This window comes from Coregonus lavaretus, assembly GCF_964263955.1.
Source record: "Coregonus lavaretus genome assembly, chromosome: 8".
Taxonomy (NCBI): domain Eukaryota; kingdom Metazoa; phylum Chordata; class Actinopteri; order Salmoniformes; family Salmonidae; genus Coregonus; species Coregonus lavaretus.
Genome location: NC_139995.1, coordinates 45157503 through 45180052, shown reverse-complemented (window position 1 = coordinate 45180052; position 22550 = coordinate 45157503). Strand labels below are relative to the sequence as shown.

At 43.1% G+C, this 22550-nt stretch overlaps 1 protein-coding gene across 3 annotated transcripts; it reads right to left on the bottom strand.

Moving 5' to 3' along the window:
- Nucleotides 1-399: 399 nt before the first annotated feature.
- LOC311134245 (interleukin-17 receptor C-like) lies at nt 400-20321 on the bottom strand. Of its 3 annotated transcripts, none has more exons than XM_084167866.1 (15): nt 20148-20321; nt 18719-19114; nt 12332-12500; nt 12032-12141; nt 11646-11757; nt 11480-11521; nt 9273-9397; nt 9109-9165; nt 8718-8784; nt 8339-8571; nt 8066-8119; nt 7770-7821; nt 3434-3535; nt 2603-2641; nt 400-1998 (listed from the first exon to the last, which is right to left on the bottom strand). In XM_084167866.1, the coding sequence occupies exons 2-15, from the start codon at nt 18833-18835 to the stop codon at nt 1364-1366; spliced, it is 1914 nt and encodes a 637-aa protein (XP_084023992.1). In that variant the 5' UTR covers nt 18836-19114; nt 20148-20321; the 3' UTR covers nt 400-1363. The 3 variants fall into 3 exon arrangements, with proteins under 3 accessions (XP_084023992.1, XP_084023993.1, XP_084023994.1); XM_084167867.1 differs by having other exon boundaries at nt 11646-11754; XM_084167868.1 differs by lacking the exons at nt 18719-19114; nt 20148-20321 and having other exon boundaries at nt 12330-12418.
- Between the last annotated feature and the right edge of the window lie 2229 nt (nt 20322-22550).

The following is a 22550-nucleotide window of genomic DNA, read 5'->3' as shown; positions in this document are numbered from 1 at the left end:
TTTTTGGATACTCTTCTGCCTCAGGAGATCCAGACCTGCTTCTGCCATTACGACTCCTGACTACTCTTCAATCCCGGTAACTCTGACCAGCCTTCTGCCTTGCTACTACGTATTTTGGATTTCCCTTGAACTGTACTGCTGCCTGGTTTCATTCCGCCCTGTTGTGTCTGTGTCTCCCCCCCCCCAGGACTTCTGGACCACCCACCACCGGCTTCATAGGACGCATCGCTGCCACTGGGGGGGGCACAGACCCAGCGCATTGGACGGGATCCCTGTTACCCCTGGAGCCTTCATTCACTCCCTACTTCCCTTTTCCCTTAAGTTTAATAAACTTTCTGGTGTGACGCAATTGTGGTCCTCTGGTCGTCTGTCTGAACCGTGACACAAGGAGGTGTGGTATATGGGCAATATACCACGGCTAAGGGTTGTACTTAGGCAAGACGCAATGCAGAGTATATTGGCCATATACCACAAACTCTCGAGGTGCCTTATTGCTATTATAAACTGGTTACCAACTTAATTAGAGTGGTAAAAATACATATTTTGTCATACCCATGGTATACGGTCTGATATACCATAGCTGTCAGCCAATCAGAATTCAGGGCTCAAACCACCCAGTTTATAGTAAAATATATATTTATTGTCCATTGGTTAGAACGGCAATTTGTCTTCTGCCTTTCCCAACACCCCCAAGACACACACACACTATGAGAGGCACAGGGTGAGCAGCAAATGTTGGGGGTATAGTGCCTTGCTCAAGGGCACAATGACAGGAGATGGTACATGGGAGCAGCAGCTTTCCAGCTGCCAGTTCAGTTCCATTTTTGTGTTCACGGCTTAAACCGTGAACCTTCCAGCTGCTGGTCCGCCTCTCTAATCTCTAGGCTACTGCATATCATTCAGGTTTGTCCTATCTTGAATTTTGATCCAGCAAATATTCCAATATGACTTTCAGACATCTCTATCTACAAATCATTGAATTAAGAGTAAGATAAAGAACATAATAGTTCACACATAGAAGTCTACCCTGAAGGTGTAGGCCTACTGTAGGTTACAGACTGTGTATTGGCTCAATAATAGCCCTCATAACATCACCAAATACAATCCAAGGCTTCTGCATTCAACCCGTTGCACGTCCAGTGTATTCAGTGTGAATGTAAAGTCTGGGGTTGTTGGGGTGATGATGGGGGCCGGTATTGTCTGAGTGGTTGGGGAGATTAAATGTCAGGGTGACTGCTCTGCTGTAACGGCACAGTCTCCACTCCAGTGACAACACACTTATGAGGCAGCTCCTTAATCAGGTACCCCCCTGAGTCTCTCCTCAAACCCCTGAGTCCCCCAGACAGTCTCTGTGTAGCCTCCTTCAGCCCCTATGTCCACCTATACCAGCCCCAGGCCCTGTGGGCCCCATGGCCAGCTCAGCAAGGAGCCCCTGGCTCTGGGAGGGCAGGTGGAACATGGGCAGCTCTTGGAACAGCTCTGGGAGACCTCTCTCACTGCTGGGGGGCTTGGCAGAATGGGCCTCAAAGTGGACCAGGAGGAAGCGTTCTCTAGCACAACCTAGTTTGTGGTCCGCCTTGATGCAGCTCAGAGCGGCACTGAACACGTCTGCATACGGGGAGGACAAGCCCTGGAGAAGCCCCTTATTCTCCCCCTCCCCCTCCACCTCCTCACCCCCCTCCTCCTTCTCCACTCCCTGGACTATGTCCTTTCCCTGTTGGCCCTGCTGGTCCCACTGTCGAACCCAGTCCTCTGTCCTCTCCCAGGCTGCCTGTGTCAGTACCAGTATTGCCCGGCCCCCTTGGCTATCCAGGGGCTGCAGCTGGGAGTGCAGCCAGGGCAGGGGCCCCAGAGAGCACAGCTCAGCCCGACTCCACAGGTCCACAGAGACACTGAGGCCCTGGGAACACAGAGAGGAACCGAGCTCACACACCAGCTCTGACACAGAGCCATCCACGTCCGGCGGGCTCAGCAGCACTATGTGTCCCCTGTTGGCTACTACAGAGGGGGGGAGATAAGGAAGGAGGGAGGGAAGGGAGGGAGGGAGGGAAGGAAGGAAGGAAGGAAGGAAGGAAGGAAGGAAGGAAGGAAGGAAGGGAGGGAGGGAGGGAGGGAAGGAAGGAAGGAAGGAAGGAAGGAAGGAAGGAAGGAAGGAAGGAAGGAAGGAGGGGAGGGAGGGAGGGAGGGAAGGGAGGAAGGAAGGAGGGAAGGAGAGAAGGGAAGGAAAGGAGGGAAAGAGGAGGAAGGGAGGGAGGGAGGGAGGGAGGGAAGGAAGGAGTGAGGGCGGAAGGAAGGAAGGAAGGAAGGAAGGAAGGAGGGAGGGAGGAAGGAAGGAAGGAAGGAAGGAAGGAAGGAAGGAAGGAAGGAAGGAAGGAAGGAAGGAAGGAAGGAAGGAGGGAGGGAGGGAGGGAGGGAGGGAGGGAGGGAGGGAGGGAGGGGAGGGACAGAAATAAGAAATGAAGGAGGGAATGAGGGAGGGAGGCAAAGGGCAGGGGGATTTAGTGACATTAATTTTCCATTGTTTTTCAATGATTATTGCTAGATGAATATGTATCTTCTTTATTTTCATATTGTACATTTGGAGTATGAGAAACCTGCTTACTTCGACCACACTCCTTCTGGTGCCATTCCCATGCCCACCCTGTTGGAGAGACAGAAATGTGATGTGAAACACACTGATATGGTTCTGTAACACAGAGTCTCCTGTGTCATTTCATGAGTTTTTGGTCCTTTACAAAAAGCCTTGGGCCATTGTCCACCCCCCAAATTCCTAACTGTAGTAAACACCCACAAGTCAGTCAGAGAGACACATGAATAGAGCTATTGAGAGGAGTGTGAATCTGGGACACTGAGGAATACACGTAGTATAGGAAATATATTAATTCTTCAAAAATGTGTTTTGTTGTATTTTACCTCTTTCTCCCCAATTTCGATCTTGTCTCATCACTGCAACTCCCCAACCGGAGGAAAAGGTCAAGTCACGTGTCCTCCGAAACATGACCGCCTAACCGCGCTTCTTAACACCCACCCACTTAACCCGGAAGACAGCCGCACCAAGTAAAGCGCCCCCGGCCAAACCCTCCCCTAACCCAGACAACACTGGGCCAATTGTGCACCACCTCATGGGACTCCCCACAGCCGGTTGTGATACAGCCCGGTATCAAACGCAGGTCTGTAGTGACGCCTCTATGCAGTGCAAGCCCTCTTTCTCTACATTTTGATCTCATTTAAAACTCCTCCTCTCTCTCTCTATTAAGAATTATTTAGTGGGAGGCAGAGAGTACATCCGTGGTGAGAAGAGCCTAGCACTCACTTCACCACAGTGTAACACAACACAAACCTAACACAAGTTTAACACTTTTGGACTCTTTTTGTCTCTACACACAGTGCCTTTGCATGTGTGTAGTCGGGGAGAAGGACCAGAGTGACTCACGTTTCAGTTTTCCATGCAGGAAATATAGACAAATTGCTGCTAGGACAGCCAGCATAAGGGAGACCAGGACCAACAGACTCCAGCGCCAGTGCCACCAACTGGCTGAGAGGGAGAAGTACATATATGATTATTTTCCAATCCTCCTAGAATTTCTTACTAGCTTCCCTACTGTGAACGTTTGTTTTACTGAGCATGCAAATACATACTTTATTGATAAATCAGATTTGAACATAACAGCCATCTTTTAACACACCAAAAATCTGAGAAGTGGTCAGGAAATGGTACTTGTATTAATTTTAGTAGGATCCATATCAACTTTGATAACAGGGTGATTCTACGGAAATGGTGGATCTTGAAGAGCCAACATAAAAAATAAAAACAACTTTGTTTTTAACCAAAAAATTACAGTCAGATAATAGTTAACCGTTTACCATTATAAATCAACATAAAAGCCAGCTTAATCTATTTTTAGAAAGTGCAGTCTTTTTGTGACTTTATTTTAGATGACAATTCAGGCTTTCCTGAATGTAATTTCACAAAGCAATTTGCATATATAATCAAAGACAGAGAAGGTTAATGCTAATATGAAGATTTTTCAAAAAACGAGTAATAATTTACTATAAAATGGGATGTGTAAAGTTCTATTGTGCAAAAAAATAATTATACCACGTCTTTTGTGTTGTAACATCAGAAATGATTGAGGTTGAGTCATCAGAATTGGTTTATCATATTCTTAAAATGCTTACTAATGAATGCAGCAGCAGTTGGGTAGATACAAATAAACATATTCTATAAAGATGGGCAACTCGGATGCCAAAACACCAATATGCCATGCAGTAACACCAGTGACGCGACATAACATCAGTGAAACAATGTGAAACCAATGACATAACATATGATTATTTCATACAAATTTGATCAATTTAGTAATATTTTTTTACAAATCATTTTGTAACATGTGTTGATTTCATATGAACAATAAAATGAAGGTTATTGGTCAAAGATTAAGACCAAAAGCCTATTGACTAAAATGTCTTTCCTAACACAACATTGTCGTACAAGCATAAAACTTGTCTATTAGAACTATAGAAACACAAGAACAATAGAAACACAACATTGAATGTAAACTAAGACTAACGTTTCCCAAAAGCACTGATATAAACATATTGTATGCAGTAAAACATGTTCATGGAGTAGGCCTATTTCCTGTTCTCATTATTTCCCATACTAACTTCACTTTTACTTGAGATGTGTTTGTCTTCAGAAAAGTTTGTCCATATGTTTCTCTTTGTCATGTTATCGTGTCACGTCCATCTGTTATCATCTCCGAGCCAGTCTCCATTGATTTCTAGCCACTGACGGCTTCTTCTCTTGTGGCCAGTTCACATCTGCCACTTTCACACGTTCAGGTGCTCCTCCAAGTACTTCCAGATACTGTGGTCAATCTGAGCTGATCTTTTGTTCACTGGCAGCGGCTTTGGCATCAGACACACAATCTGGTCATCCCCATACCAGTTGATATCATTTTACATTTACATTTTAATCATTTAGCAGACGCTCTTATCCAGAGCGACTTACAGTTAAGTGAGTGCATATATTATTTTTTTAATTTTTCATACTGGCCCCCCGTGGGAATCAAACCCACAACCCTGGCGTTGCAAACGCTCATGCTCTACCAACTGAGCTACATCCCTGCCGGCCATTCCCTCCCCTACCCTGGACAACGCTGGGCCAATTGTGCGCCGCCCCATGGGTCTCCCGGTCGGCTACGACAGAGCCTGGATTCGAACCAGGATCTCTAGTGGCACAGCTAGCACTGCGATGCAGTGCCTTAGACCACTGCACCACTCGGGATATCATCTCTTGGGCTTGGCCAGAAGAACTTGTTGACTCCGTTCCTGTGCATGCGCTTAACTTTAACGTTGTGTTCTTCGACCTCCAGTATAACGCCAGGGTATGGTTGTTCATCGTAGTTCACAATGCACCACTATCCAGTGTGGTGAGCCTTGATGACATCTAGACGAAGTGGAGTTGAGGTATCTGGGTCGATGACATCTGTTTGATGTGGAGGTGAGTGCCAGAGTCCCTTACCTTCTGATAGAAAGGCATCCGTTATGTCTTTCCTGTGGTGGACCAAGAGGTCAGCTGACCTCTTTAGTGAACCCCCCACTCGATCCGGAGCACCCTTTCCTTCACTGGCCTCAAAAAAGTCCCACGTACTCCCCTGGAAGCCCTTCTTGAAAGGTTCAGTGCCAAACATATAGAAGTTGCCCTTCTGTTTATATTGGGTGGCAGGGCCATCACTGAAGAAGTGAAAGCTTTGCACGGTAGGGTACTGCTGCTTTATCATGTCCAGGACGGGGTCCAGGTGAGCCCATATGGCTGCTGGGTCATGACTTCTGCTGGGTGAGATGGTGCAGAAGGAGATAGGGGCCTCCTCTGCCACATAGAAGACACCAGTGTGGATCGTCGCCTGCTTGTGTGAACCCCCGAAGTGAACTGACTGGTTCTCTGAAGCATGCTTGTATGTGAAGTTTTCACTAAAATCTATATGGATCAGGCAGTCATTGGTCAGGTTCTCTCTCAAGGTCCGGTAGCTGTGGTACTGCCATTGGATGTTGAACAGATGTCTCCTAAATTTAAAGAGCCTATCCTGGAACTGGGTCACCAGCTCTTCCTCGGTTATGGCTATATCCTTCTTCACAGTGATGAAGCTACTTTTCTCTTATTCTTCATTTGCTCTGTTGTGCTCTATCTTCTCCAGACACCACTGGGTGAGCGACACCTCTTCGTTGGATTGCTGTCTAGCAGTTAGTGCAGTGGAGTGTTCACATTCTTGGCATTCGCCATAGGCGCATGCCTTTGAATTGTTACAAACTGTGCTATCTGCAATCTCCTCCAGGTTGCTGGACTGTGAGTTCTCAACAGTCTTGCACTGGCAAGTTTCTCGGTCGCTCTCCTGTGGTGTCAACCCCAAAAAGGGTCTCTCCCTGCAGAAGAAGGGATCAACACTGTCTCTCCTGCTCTCAACATCTCTCTGTTTTTCTGTCTGACCCGACATTGCTTTCGCTACTTTTTCCTCTTTCTGTGAGATTATTCACTCTCTTTCTTTTTTGACTCTCTAAATCCTTTAAATAAGTAAGTCGGTTTTTTTTCAAGGTAAGCTGCTCTGCTGTCTGGGTCAGCATCCCTGCGCTGTCGTAGTCTTTGCTTTTCAGCAGCACTTACTTTTTAATTTGCCATATTTATCAAAAGGAAAGACATTATGTTACAAATTACAATATTGAAACAGTATAAAACCTTACATTGATATAAAAAGTTAGCAGTGTTATTGATTGTGACTGGTGTTACTGTCATGTCACTGGTGTTACCAGCAGGAACAGGAACACCAGTGACGTAACACCAGTGACGAATCTGCTGACAAGATGGCATATCTAAAATGGGGGCCACAGTAGCTCAAACCACACTTCTTAAATTGTAAATAAATCACTTAAAAATGTGATTGGATCAATTATTTCAATCATATTTCCTGTCCCCATACTATAAACTGCATAACACCAGTGAAGCCTTTTAAAGCTTCGCATTAAATTACCAAATGAATCATCAAATTGCTAACATATGAAGAGAGAGTGCAGAATCACCATGTGCTCTTCAAAACAGCCCCACCTGCAATTAACCTTTGACCCAGGAAGAAGTTGGCAGGATGTTGCATTTTTTCAAAGTGTTTTGAAAAAGGGTAACACCAGTGACATGAAATTGAGGGACAGCTATTCCCTGTAAAGTAATTATAATATTTAGTTGATATTTTAGCTTTTTAATTAATTCCCTAAAGAGCTATAATACTTTACTTTGTATTATGGCATTTAAAGTTGGAGAACAAAATATATTTTGACTCAAAATATGTCACTAGACCATGACTCCTGACTCGAAGGACAAGCCATTTTCATGGTGCTGACCGTGTTCTACGATAATATGAAAAATATAATTTGCAATATAACTGTCTTACATATGTTTATTAACAATAAAACATTTCAATTAAAACAAAAACATATATTTTGTGTCATTATCTTATTTGTTTTGGTGTTTTTCCCTGGTGGTTAAGGCAGGGGACAGGAAAGCCACCATTTTCATAGAATTTAGTCATTTAGCAGACGCTCTTCTCCAGATCGACTTACAGTTAGTGAGTGCATACATGTTTTTTTTGTTTTTTTTCATACTGGCCCGCCGTGGGAAACGAACCCACAACCCTGGCGTTGCAAACGCCATGCTCTACCAACTGAGCTACACGGGACTATCACCCAACAATGATACTTCAGCCCTCTCCTAAAATACTCACAGTCAATGGGACAGAAGGGGCCAAGCTCACTGTGCTTCCCTTTAACCTTCACCTGGAGGGACAGAGACCCCCCCCCCCACACACACACACACACACACACACACACACACACACACACACACACACACACACACACACACACACACACACACACACACACACACACACACACACGACACAAACAAACACAAACACACACACACACATTTACCATAAGATGAGCTCTCATCATGATACGACAGGATCCCAGTTTAATACTGGGGAACAACGAGAGTGAACCAGTAGAAGTGTCTTACCATCACACAGAGATCAAGGCCAGGTTTGACATCCACAAACACACCGGGCATCAGCTGAAACATAAACATAAAACAAATATATCTATCATTCAATCAAAATATGTCTTATTCATATCTCACCAGACCATAAAAAAGCCACAAGTAAAAAACTAAACAAACAATTGCTACAAATGATGAGAGTATATCCCAATGACAAAAAGGTCACTAAAGATGCATCAATAAAAAGGGGACAAAATGATCAAAAGCATCCATCAAATGCTTCGATATACGTACCCAGTGTCCCCTGTCGTTTTCCCTCCATATGTCATCTGACAGACGCTGCCTAAAGGCAACCAGCTCTGTGCACCTGTCCTTGTCCAAGCCTGCATCTTTCTGGCAGTGCCACACTTCAGCCTCCATCCTACAGGGGGCAGTCAGGTTCCAGGATAACATGGCACCACCACTGTTCATTTGGCCCTGCACCACAGATACTGACACATTCTCCCATACGTTCCTCTGCAACAGCTCTGGAAGAGAGAGATACAGGTATAAGATACTGTACTTTATAGTGGAGTTACAGATGCAATGGGAATCAACATCATGGCCCACATTCATTACTGTCATAGTGTAACACAGGTGTAGCAAGAAGGATGCTACATGGTTCTTCTCTTACCGGTGTGGTTTCTAAAGGGACAGCTCATAGATCGACGAGACCTCTCGTCTCCTGTATCCCACCACACCTGAAATACACACACACCAATTAACACACACCGATTAACACACACCTGAAACACACACACCGATTAGCACACACTGATTAACACACACCTGAAACACACACACACCGATTAACACACACCTGAAACACACACCCCGATTAGCACACACTGATTAACACACACACACCGATTATTAAAACACACAAAAAACAGAGAATTCAAGTGAGCAACACAAAATGTATAACCTTGTCACTGAGTTGGATGTGTCTAGTAGCAGCACTACTGACAAAAGTACTGTAGGCCTAATCCAGGTTGGTAATGAAAAAGGGGAAATAAGATCAGTACCTGGAAGCACATGCAGGGGGTGACAGAGTGCAGTGGAACCGTCCTCTCCTTACAGGGCTGTAGGACAACAAACAACATGTTATCATTGAAGAGGGAAGGGTGAAAGTCTGAGAAAATCATTGCCTATTAACTGAGTTAAAAAGAAAGCCAAGTACAACACGGACCCTGCACACTCCGTTATCTTCATGTTGTATGCACATTTCCAGTGGGTAGGGGCTGTCCTCTTCCTTGTCGACTCGCAGCCTCACCTCACGCCTCTCCTGATCAATCAGAGCGCTGAAACTGGGGACTGACAGACACACCAGCCAATTAGAGAACAGAAAAATGTTTCTCTCTCTTCAAATAAACCAGAATCATTATGGAAAAACAGAACAAATGCCACGGATAAAATATGTATTGGTTTGGATAGTCCCCTACAGATGGTTTATATATGCTCAACTGACTAGCAGCAAACTGTTCAACTACTTTAATTATCCACTAGCCGTAAGTCGCTCTGGATAAGAGCATCTGCTAAATGTAAAAATGTAATGTAATGTCTTAACACTAACCCTAACTCTAACACTAACCTTTAACCCTAATCCTAACTCTAACTCTAACCCTTAACCCTAATCCTTGGCCTAGCCCTAGGCAAGATGTTGCATGTCAACAGGGAGGCAATCGATAATCGAATTAGCATAAAAAAATCCCTATAACAACCTGTCAGTTTAAGCTAGACATGTCTGTTTTTGCACCGCATCCGACCATGTCGCACTTCCGCATCTGCGATGAAAGGTGACAGAGCGGTGTTTGTCAGACCATGAGACATCCCGAAAATTGGTCTTAACTATTATGACCCCTCTATGGAAAGATGAGACTCTCACGAACACGATGGTGTTCCCCGTTTTGCTCTACAACCCCGACAAGCGTCTGAAGGGAACTCGTCTGAAGTCGGTACAGCCAATCTGCCAACTTCTGTCTGTAGTGTCCGAACAGTTTGGTCTACACACTAATATGATCCCTCTGTATAAAGGTGAGACTCTCATGAACACGTACATGTCAGTGTTGCTCTAGGAGGCCCACTGACTTCACAAGACTCGTCTGAAGGTCCGCCAGTAACCAGAAATATTGGCACCCTTGCACTTTTTAAAATAATGCACCTCAGTCGAAGGTCATGGGCCTTCCAGCAGGACAATGACCCCAAACACACTTCAAAAAGCACCCAGGAATGGTTCAAGACAAAACGCTGGACTGTTCTGATGTGGCTAGCAATGAGTCCAGATCTAAATCCCATTGAAAACTTGTGGAGAGATCTGAAAACAGCAGTTGGGAGAAAGCACCCTTCAAAAATCTGGGAGAACTGGAGCAGTTTGCACAAGAGGAGTGGGCCAAACTGCTAGTACAGAGGTGCAGGAAGCTCATCGATGGCTATAGGAAGCGCTTGATTGCAGTTCTTTTGACCAAAGGCTGTGCTACCAAATATTAAGTCTAGGGTGTCAATAATTTTGTCAATGCCATTTCTGTTTATTTTCTGATTTAAATGGATATATTATGTTCTGAATAAAAAACTAATGGTCTGTAATATTAACAGTGAAATAAATAATTGTGGAGACCAAATACTTTGGTAAATTTCAATGTATTTTTAGGGAAAATTTTGAGTTACTTGAATAAAGTTTAAGGGTGCCAATATTTATGGCCATGACTTATGGTACATCGAGTGTCAAAAATAAGCGGTTAAATACATGTAAAAAAAACAGGGGGACTATCTGTTGTTCCATTTAGTGAATCTGTTATGCAGTATGAAGAAAATGTATGTACTCACTAACTGTAAGTCGCTTTGGATAAGAGCGTCTGCTAAATGACTAAACATGTAAATGTAAAAATTCAATGTGTTTGTATGGGCTAATAGCAGTAAGGCCCAAAATAATTTTTAATCAAATCATTGTGTAATATATATATTTTTTATACTTCAAGGGGTCTTAAAATTCAAAATCAAAGTTAAATGATCCTTGATATGACCTTCTTAAAACAATTCCATATAGCTTAGTAGAACCCCTCCCCTGGCTTAGACAGGCCTTAGATGCTTAAGGGTTAAGCATCTATAGAGGACTATCCATTACAGTAAGACCAATATTACAGTGAGAAACATTAAAGTGAGACCAATATATCTGCACACAGGACTCAGGAGATGTAATAACAATAGAATTAGAATTAGCTGAATATAAATAGAACCAGATTGAATGCTGTACAGGACTTCCTGTTTTTACTTCTTGCTTAACTCCTGTGGATACACTCCTGAATTTGGATACCCATTCTAGTAATTCTATTTATATGGTAATAACAACATGGGAACCATAGAAACAAACAAACATAGAACATAGTGCATGTAACTCACCGTCACACTCTTCTACAACCCCCTGTGCAGCGGATGAGCACACTAAGGGCAGAGAGAACAAATAACTATCAGATTTCAACATTTCAGATGATCAATTACTAACAAATATGTATTGACAGTCAAAGCAATGATATAAGCTGTTTGATCACTATGGGAATTGCAATACCTTCATCCACTGAGGGAAGCACCACTTTAGAGTGATGGGAGCAAACATACACAGTCACCTGACTGTTGAAGGACACAGCATTATCTTTCAGCAGCAGTGACAGCCATACCTGCTGGGTGTAGATGAACATGGACATGAATCACACACACATACACACACACACACACACACACATTTTTGTCATTTAGCAGACGCTCTTATCCAGAGCGACTTACAGTTAGTGAGTGCATACATTTTTCATACTGGCCCCCCGTGGGAATCGAACCCACAACCCTGACGTTGCAAGCGCCATGCTCTACCAACTGAGCATGAAGCACGCACATACACATGCACGCACACGCACACACACATTCAGATGCACACATGTACATTTAGATGGAATATACCTCGGATGTAGCTTGCCCATCCAGAGCAGCAGGGATCACTGTGAACTCCAGCTTCTTGCACATATCCATTTCTAGCTCTGGTACGTTGTAACATACACTCACATATGATGCTGAAACACACAGAGAACACATTAGGCCGCAGGAGTGAGGATGGCATGACTTACTGACACAAGATGAGAGTATTTGCAATAAACCATGCATTAGAAGCTAATAAGGGTGCACTCTACCAAAATGTTCTCTTTTAACATTTTAACAGCAGAGGTTAAAATTGAAAAAAGGGGGTTTAGAGTATTCATACACCTGTCTGGTGCTTTCTGGGCTGGATGTCAAGGCGAATGTGTAGGCAGGGTCTGCATGCTGTGCCCTGTCTGCAGCACAGCACCGGCTGCACCTCCAGACCCCTGTGATCGACAGGACACTCTGGGTTCAGAACCATAGCACCTGCCTTCACTGTGCAGTTAGAGAGACTCTGATGAGAGACAAGGTAAACAGTCACTACACAACTACCGTTATTGTATGCAAGTACTATACTCTATTCATCCATTCATACACAATGACTACACACCTACCGGTGAGTACCTTACTGTGTTCAACCCAGTGACGTGCAGTCAGGGTAGGCAGGTTAGCCAGTGCCTACCCTGTGATAATCTAATCAAAATAACTGTTATGAAAAGCCAAATAAAAAATATAATAAAAAAATAGATTTTCACAACAACAACAAAAATATTGAATGTTTTTTCTCAATGATTCTGGTGGTTTGTGTGTTGAAAATACCAACATTTGCTAAAACTGCATTAAAAGAAACTCAGGAGAGGCACCAGGGTATGCATCACCGATTGTCGAATGCAGTGCCTACCTTCCCCTTCATTGAAATGCATTCAAATCGCATTCCTGACTCCAGTCACTGTTGATAGACTGGGCAAACACTGCATAATCCCTATTGCGCTAGCTACATTCATTTCATTGAGCGGATTTCATAGTTTGTACATGCGTATTGCCTTAAAAATGTTTTGGGATATCAGAGATACTCACCTCTTCCTCTCTGTGGATATGCAGTTCTTATGGTCGTGTTTACATAGTTTGGCACTGGCATCCCCTGAGTGTCATCTAACATTAATGAAGTTAACTAGCTAGCATAAAAAATAACCTAACAAAACGGATATTATGCACTTCAAAAAAGTTCCATTCATCCAAAAGGATAGATTAGTGGATTTAATTTACAAGTGAAGGTAAGCCTTTAGCATTTTCCTTTGCAATTAGCAGGCCATGAATGAACATGAGAATAACTGGTTTATTACAAATGCGTAAAACATATGTAACTTGCTCCATGATTATCAGTCGCATGGACCACGACATACATTTAAACTATATATACTGTAGAAAAGAGAAGATTTCAAGCTTCATAATGATATCAAATGTGTGTATCAACTGTCAAAACTCTGATTAGTTGTTAAGAGAAAATCACCCCAGAAGTGTGCTCTAATATTTCAGCCCCTGGCACCATTTGCATTCTGCACGCAGCAACGCAAGTGCCACTGTAGAATACATTGTATGTCTGACTGTTATTTAGCATAATGTGTAGCTTGCTAGCTACTTAATTAACAGTTGAACAAGATAATGTGCTATCTAGCTTGTTTGTTTATTAAAACTGTGTAGGCTAGCAAGCTAAACAGCTTCTTATATTGTCCATATATTGGTCTTTAGTGCCACCTATCGGTTGTGAATGACTGTTAGAGTTGAGCTGTGTGATTTTATCGGATGATATGAAATGTGCGGCCATCGGAGACTATCGCTTGTGTATCATCTGTGTTTACATATGGTTAATTATTTTTCTTAATTTTGGTTAATAGCCTTTGTCACTCTGGTTGTTGGAGCTATCTGTTGTATGGTAAGCTTGGGCTTCATCAATGTGATTCTTGTAAGTACATCTGCCATTGATAACGAGCCATCAGACAGGCAAAGCGTCAATACAGGACTAAGATCAAATCCTACTACGCAGGCTCTGACGCTCACCGGATGTGGGAGGGCTTGCAAACTATAATGGATTAGAAAGGGAAACCCAGCCATGAGCTGCCCAGTGACGCGAGCCTACCAGAAAAGTTAAATGCCTTCTATGCTCGCAAGCAACACTGAACCAGACATGAGATTACCAGCTGTTCTGGACGACTGTGTGATCACGCTCTCTGTAGCCGATTTGAGTAAGACCTTTAAACAGGTTAACATTCACAAGGCCGCAGGGCCAGATGAATTACCAGGACGCGTACTCAGTTCATGTGCTGACCAGCAGGCAAGTGTCTTCACTGACATTTTCAACCTCTCCCTGACACAGTCTGTAATAGCTACATGTTTCAAGCAGATCACCATAGTCCCTGTGCCCAAGAACGCCAAGGTAACCTGTCTAAATGACTATCACCCCATAGCACTCACATCTGTAGCCATGAAATGCTTTGAAAGGCTGGTCATGGCTCATATCAACACCATCATCCCATATGACCCACTCCAATTCACATACCTCCTGAACAGATCCACAGATGACGGAATCTATATTGCACTCCACACTGCCCTCTCCCACCTGGACAAGAGGATCACCTATGTGAGAATGCTGTTAATTGACTACAGCTCAGCGTTCAACACCATAGTACCCTCCAAGCTCATCAACTAAGGACCCTGGGACTGAACACCTCCCTCTGCAACTGGATCCTCCAGTTCCTCCATGCTGACCCACAACACGGGGCCCATCAGGGGTGCGTGCTTAGTCCCCTCTTCAGCCACGACTGCGTGGCCGTGCACAACGCCAACACCATCATTAAGTTTGCTGAGGTAGGCCTGATCACCGATGACGATGAGACAGCCTATAGGGAGAAGGTCAGAGACCTGGCAGTGTGGTGCCAGGAAAACAACCTCTCCCTCAGTGTCAGCAAGACAGCACGCCCCCATTCACATCGACGGGGCTGTAGTAGAGCGGGGTCAAGAGCTTCAAGTTCCTTGGTGTACACATCCCTAAGCATCTATCATGGTCCACACACACCAACACAGTCGTGATGAGGGCACGACAGCGCCCTCAGATCCTCAAATAATTATACAGCTGCACCACTGAGAGCATCTTGACTGGCTGCATCACCGATTTGTATGGCAACTGCTTGTATCCAACCACAAGGTGTTAAAGAGGGTAATGCTTACGGCCCAGTACATCACTGGGGCCAAGCTCCTTGCCATCCAGGGCCTCTATACCAGGCTGGGTCAGAGGAAGGCCCTAAAAATTGTAAAAGATTCCAGCCACCGAAGTCATAGTCTGTTCTTTCTGCTACCGCAAGGCAAGCAGTACCGATGCACCAAGTATGGAACCAATAGGACCCTGAACAGCTTCTACCCCCAAGCCATAAGACTGCTAAACAATTAGTTAAATAGTTAACCAAATAGCTAACCCAACTATCTGCATTGACCCTTTTTGCACTATATTTTTTGACTCATCACATATGCTGCTGCTACTGTTTTATTATATATCCTGTTGCCTAGTCACTTTATTCCTAGTTATATGTACCTCAATTACCTCGTACCCCTGCACATCGACTGGTACCTGGTACCTCGTGTGTATAGTCAAGTTATCGTTACTCATTGTGTATTTATTATTACTTTTATGATTACTTGTTTTTACTTTTCTATGATTTCTCTATTTTCTTTCCCTTTGCATTGTTGGGAAGGGCCCCTAAGTAAGCATTTCACTGTTAGTCTACACCTGTTGTTTACGAAGCATGTGACAAATACATTTTGGTTTGATTTGAGCCAGTGCCTACCCAGCCACTGACCTCTCCACACGTCACTGATTCAACCACACATACACGGTCACTAGGCCTGCACAACTACTGGTAAGTACTATGCTGTATTCATCCATACATACAGTGCCTTCAGAAAGTATTCATACCCCTTGACATATTCCACATTTTGTTGTGTTACAGCCTGAATTCAAAATGTATTAAATATTATTTTTGTTCACTCATCTATACACAGTACTCCATAATGACAAAGTGAAATATGGAAATATCTCATTTACATTAGTATTCATGCCCTTGAGTCAATACTTTGTAGAAGTACCTTTGGCAGCGATTACAGCTGTGAGTCTTTCTGGGTAAGTCTCTAAGAGATTTCCACAGCAGAATTTGCCCATTATTCTTTTCAAGCTTTGGTTGTTGATCATTGCTAGGCAACAATTTTCAGGTCTTGCCATAGTAGATTTAAGTCAAAACTGTAACTTTGCCACTCATGAACATTCACTGTCTTCTTGGTAAGCAACTCAGTGTAGATTTGGCCTTGTGTTTTAGGTTATTGCCCTGCTGAAAGGTGAACTAATCTCCCAGTGTCTGGTGGAAAGCAGACTGAACCAGGTTTTCCTCTAGGATTTTGCCTGTGCTTAGCTCCATTCCTTTTATTTTTTTATTCTGAAAAACTCCCCAGTCCTTAACGATTACAACCATACCCATAACATGATGCAGCCACCACTATCGTTGAAAATATGGAGAGTGGTACTCAGTAATGTGTTGTATTAGATTTGCCCCAAACATAACACTTTGTATTCAGGACAAAAAGTTCAGTTACTGACAAAAAGTTTTTTGCAGTATTCATTTAGTGCCTTGTTGCAAACAGGATACATGTTTTGGAATATTTTTTATTCTGTACAGAGTAGTATTGTGGAGTAACTACAATGTTAGTTCGTTTTCTCCTATCACAGCCATTAAACTCTGTAACAGTTTCAAAGTCATCATTGGCCTCCAGCAACTAAGTTAGGAAGGACGCCTGTATCTTTGTTGTGACTGGGTGTATTGATACACTATCCAAAGTGTAATTAATAACTTCACCATGCTCCAACATAATCCAGGTAGAATCAGGAATTCCCCAGGGCAGCGGTCTAGGCACCTTACTTTTTTAAATCTTTACTAATGACATGCCACTGGCTTTGAGTAAAGCCAGTGTGTCTATGTATGCGGATGAGTCAATACTATACACGTCAGCTACTACAGTGAGTGAATTCACTGCAACACTTAACAAAGAGCTGCGGTGACTTTCAGAATGTGTGCCAAGGAATAAGTTAGTCCTAAATATTTCAGAAACTAAAAGCACTGTATTTAGGACAAATCAATCACTAAACCCTAAACCTCAACTAAATATTGCAATGAATAATGTGGAAATTGAGCAAGTTGAAGTGACTAAAGTGCTTGGAGTAACCCTGGACTGTAAACTGTCATGGTCAAAACATGTTGATACAACAGTAGTTAAAATGTTGAAAAGTCTATCCGTAATAAAGCACTACTCTACCTTCTTAACAACACTATCAACAAGGCAGGTCCTACAGGCCCTTGTTTTGTCGCACCTGAACTACTGGTCAGTCGTGTGGTCAGGTGCCACAAAGAGGGACCTCGGAAAATTACAACTGGCTCAGAACAGGGCAGCACTGCTGGCCCTTAAATGTACATGGAGAGCTAACATTAATAATATGCATGAAAATCTCTCATGGCTCAAAGTGGAGGAGAGATTGACTTCATCACTACTTGTTTTTGTAAGAACTGTTAACATGCTGAAGTCATTCAGAAATCATGTTAAACACTATTATTGCACACAGAGTGAGTCTATGCAATTTATTATGTGACTTGTTAAGCTAATTTTTACTCCTGAACTTATTTAGGCATGCCATAACCAAGGGGTTGAATACATATTGGCTTGCCATAAGAAATACCTATTGACTCAAGATATTTTAGCTTTTCATTTTTAATGAATTGTCCAAAAGAATTAAAAACATAATTGCACTTTGACATTATGGGGTATTTTGTGTAGGCCAGTGCCAAAAAAAATCTAAATGTAATCAACACAACAAAATGTGGAAAAAGTCAAGTGGTGTGAATACTTTCTGAAGGCACTGTACAAGGTCACTACACAACTACCGGTAAGTACTTTACTGCATTTATACATACACAATGACTACTGACACACACACTGAGCCACACGGGATTTAGAGAAAGATATTAGACGTTGATACAACTTTTCTTTCTTCTGAGACACACTCACATGCACAATCACATGCACACTCACATGCACACACACACACACACACACACACACACACACCTGTTCGGGGATCAGTTATCATCATGACTTAAATAAGTAACGTGCAAGTTGGAAAAAGGAAACTATTTAATCTGAAGTGATTGTTAACAGATAGTGGCATACAGTACATCCACTTTCTTTCTCTGTTCCGCTCCCATCTCTCGCTTTCCTCTTCCTCGTTTCTGTGTCCATCTCCTTACCGCCCCTCTCCCTCTCTCTCCCTCTCTCTCTCTCCCTCTCTCTCTCTCCCTCTCTCTCTCTCTCTCCCTCTCTCTCCTCTCTCTCCCTCTCTCCCTCTCTCTCTCCCTCTCTCTCTCCCTCTCTCCCTCTCTCTCTCCCTCTCTCCCTCTCTCTCTCCCTCTCTCCCTCTCTCTCTCTCCCTCTCTCCCTCTCTCTCTCTCTCTCTCTCTCTCTCTCTCTCTCTCTCTCTCTCTCTCTCTCTCTCTCTCTCTCCTCTCTCTCTCTTGCTCTTTCTCTCACTCACTCACACACACACACACACACACACACACACACACACACACACACACACACACACACACACACACAATGATTGTTGACCTCTCGTTATAATGATCATTAGTTTATTACCTTTGAGCAGGTGAAGTGTTCACTCTCATAGTCAAGCATCTCCAACTCCAAAGCTGAAGCGAAAATCTGGATCGAGAGCAGGATTGCAAGCGACCACCACGAAAACATTGCTTTCATAATTTTCCTCAAATTCGACACATTCAGAGGTTTGTACCATTTGGATCCTCAAGCACTTGTTTCCTTCATCTGTGATTATCAACTGTTGTCAGATATGTCCACACACAATCCCATCAGTATGCCTCTGTGTATCTGGCGACATGGAAAACAAGTTGAGCAAGTCCGAAAATCAAGTTGAGCGAGTCCTATTTCCTGGCATTGGGCTTTGTTAGAAGTCTAGACTGAATCCAACTTCCTGATGTCAGACACCAGGCTGTGTCGAAGAATGGAGGGGATTACCTGAGGGAAACAGAGAGAGAGCAAAGTGCTGCCTATTAGCTAAGATTAGATAAGACATTTGTGACATGCCTTGCTCAATTTCAACTGGTACAGTAAAAATGAATGACAGCCTAGCCATGATAGAATGAGAGAATAGCTTAACCATGTAATTTAAGATAATATACATTGAGTATACAAAACATTAGGAACACCTTCCTAATATTGAGTTGCACCGCCCCAACTGAATAGTGTGTGTGAATTGCCCATTTATATCATTGGCACTAACAAAAGGGTTGGATTGTTCAGCAACATGAACAGTAAATGCTAACACAGCTTTGGTGATGAAAGGTATGTCACGGAGGTGACTATGTATCTATTAGAAGCTGTCCCCATACATTGCAATACACACTGAGTATACCAAACATTAGGAACACCTTCCTGATATTGAGTTCCACCCCACCCCTTTTGCCCTCAGAACAGCCTCAATTTGTCGGGGCATGGACTCTACAAGGTGTCGAAAGTGTTCTATAGGGATGCTGGCCCATGTTAACTCAAATGCTTCCCACAGTTGTGTCAAGTTGGCTGGATGTCCTTTGGGTGGTGGACCATCCTTGAAACACACAGCAAATTGTTGAGCGTGAAAAACCCAGCAGTGTTAGAGTTCTTGACACACTCAAACCAGTGCGCCTGGCACCTACCACCATACCCCGTTCAAAGGCACCAAAATATTTTGTCTTGCCAATTCACCCTCTGAATGGCACACATACACAATCCATGTCTCAATTGTCTCAAGGCTTAAAAATCCTTCTTTAACCTGTCTCCTCCCCTTCGTCTACACTGATTTGAAGTGGATTTAACAAGTGACATCAATAATAATAATAATAATAATATGCCATTTAGCAGATAAGGGATCATAGCTTTCACCTGAATTCACCTGGTCAGTCTATGTCATGAAAAGAGCAGGTGTTCTTAATGTTTTGTACACTCAGTGTATATCAAATGTAGTATGTTATTCTAATCAGTGGTTACATGAGCATACATGTGTAATACTTACAGCATAGATATTTTATCTTCACATCCATCTGTCAGAGTATATTGTATTCCTTGGTTGAAAAAGCTACAACTCTCCACAGTAAGAGAATACAGTGATTACATATCCAGGGAAATCCAACAGTTTCGTTGTTAGTGTGCTCTGTCATTGCCAGGTAACTGGTATATGGTAGGTTGAGTCATGTGGTGATTGTCTCTCAACCATGACATGATCCCTCCCCTCTGTGTCCTTGTCAAGCCCCCCCCCCCCCCCCCCCCCCCCAAAAAAAATAAAAAAAGCAGTGACATTAAACCAATGGTAATAGACAAGGCAACGCAGCAGTAATATCCAGGAGGAACCCTGCTTGTATATCGTGGTAAAACTTTAACCAATGTACCCAGACGGATCAAAGTCTATATCCTTGGCTGTGTGTGTGTGTGTGTGTGTTATCGGTGAAGTATAAATCCAATGTAAAGCCTGTCAAGCGTATGTCTGTCTGTTTGTATACTGTAAGCATTGTCATGTCAAGACCCACAGAAGAGCCTACAATTAGATTGTAGATTTAGTGACAATATCAGTGATACTGTATGTAGTGGTTCAGGGCACATTTTCCCTGTTCAGTTTGTTTCCTTCAGCAGCGTGTCCTGTAAAATGAATTAGTCACCTTACTTCATGAGAACTATTACAGAAATGCCACCCCCGTGCTTCACGGTTGGGATGGTGTTCTTCGGCTTGCAAGCACTCCCTTTTTCCTCCAAACATAACGATGGTCATTATGGCCAAACAGTTCTATTTTTGTTTCATCAGACCAGAGGACATATCTCCAAAAAGTATGATCTTTGTCCCCATGTGCAGTTGCAAACCATAGTCTGGCTTTTGTATGGCGGTTTTGGAGCAGCGGCTTCTTCCTTACTGAGCGGTTTTTCAGGTTATGTCGATATAGGACTCGTTTTACTGTGGATATAGATATTGTGAGGGAAAAAAGTATTTGATCCCCTGCTGATTTTGTACGTTTGCCCACTGACAAAGAAATGATCAGTCTATAATTTTAATGGTGGGTTTATTTGAACAGTGAGAGACAGAATAACAACAAAACAATCCAGAAAAACGCATGTCAAAAATGTTATAAATTGATTTGCATTATAATGAGGGAAATAAGTAATTGACCCCTCTGCAAAACATGACTTAGTACTTGGTGGCAAAACCCTTGTTGGCAATCACAGAGGTCAGACGTTTCTTGTAGTTGGCCACCAGGTTTGCACACATCTCAGGAGGAATTTTGTCCCACTCCTCTTTGCAGATCTTCTCCAAGTCATTAAGGTTTCGAGGCTGACGTTTGGCAACTCGAACCTTCAGCTCCCTCCACAGATTTTCTATGGGATTAAGGTCTGGAGACTGGCTAGGCCACTCCAGGACCTTAATGTGCTTCTTCTTGAGCCACTCCTTTGTTGCCTTGGCCGTGTGTTTTGGGTCATTGTCATGCTGGAATACCCATCCACGACCCATTTTCAATGCCCTGGCTGAGGGAAGGAGGTTCTCACCCAAGATTTGATGGTACATGGCCCCGTCCATCGTCCCTTTGATGCGGTGAAGTTATCCTGTCCACCCCCCCCCCCCCCCCCCCCCCAAAAAAAAAGCAGTGACATTAAACCAATGGTAATAAACAAGGCAACGCAGCAGTAATATCCAGGAGGAACCCTGCTTGTATATCGTGGTAAAACTTTAACCAATGTACCCAGACGGATCAAAGTCTATATTCTTGGCTGTGTGTGTGTGTGTGTGTGTGTTATCGGTGAAGTATAAATCCAATGTAAAGCCTGTCAAGCGTATGTCTGTCTGTTTGTATACTGTAAGCATTGTCATGTCAAGACCCACAGAAGAGCCTACAATTAGATTGTAGATTTAGTGACAATATCAGTGATACTGTATGTAGTGGTTCAGGGCACATTTTCCCTGTTCAGTTTGTTTCCTTCAGCAGCGTGTCCTGTAAAATGAATTAGTCACCTTACTTCATGAGAACTATTACAGAAATGCATTCCTGGAATGCTTAATAGCTTTTCCCTGGTGGGGATGATACACGCATAACTTTTAAGATCATATAATACATAGATGATAAAATTATGGTTAGTTGTAAATAGAGAATGTTTTATGTCCATGTTATGAACATGGTGACCCACTTGGTAACAACAACCTCCCAGACCCACCCAGTGCAAACAGCCTTTGACCTCACAGTGTAGACGGAAGTAAGAGAGTGAAAACTGAAAGCAAATACAGGCACACAAGAGGCCTGTGTGTGTACAGTTGAAGTTGGAAGTTTACATACACCTTAGCCAAATACATTTAAACTCAGTTTTTCACAATTCCTGACATTTAATCCTAGTAAAAATACCCTGTCTTAGGTCAGTTAGGATCACCACTTTATTTTAA

Excerpts from the sequence above, each read along its gene's own strand:
- LOC311134245 (XM_084167866.1), bottom strand. The coding sequence starts at position 18,835 with ATGAAAGCAATGTTTTCGTGGTGGTCGCTTGCAATCCTGCTCTCGATC. Across the intron at positions 8,120-8,338 it reads AAAACGACAGGGGACACTGG|CTGATGCCCGGTGTGTTTGT; the intron begins GTACGTATATCG and ends TTTATGTTTCAG. Across the intron at positions 7,822-8,065 it reads GCCTTGATCTCTGTGTGATG|GTGAAGGTTAAAGGGAAGCA; the intron begins GTAAGACACTTC and ends CTGTCCCTCCAG.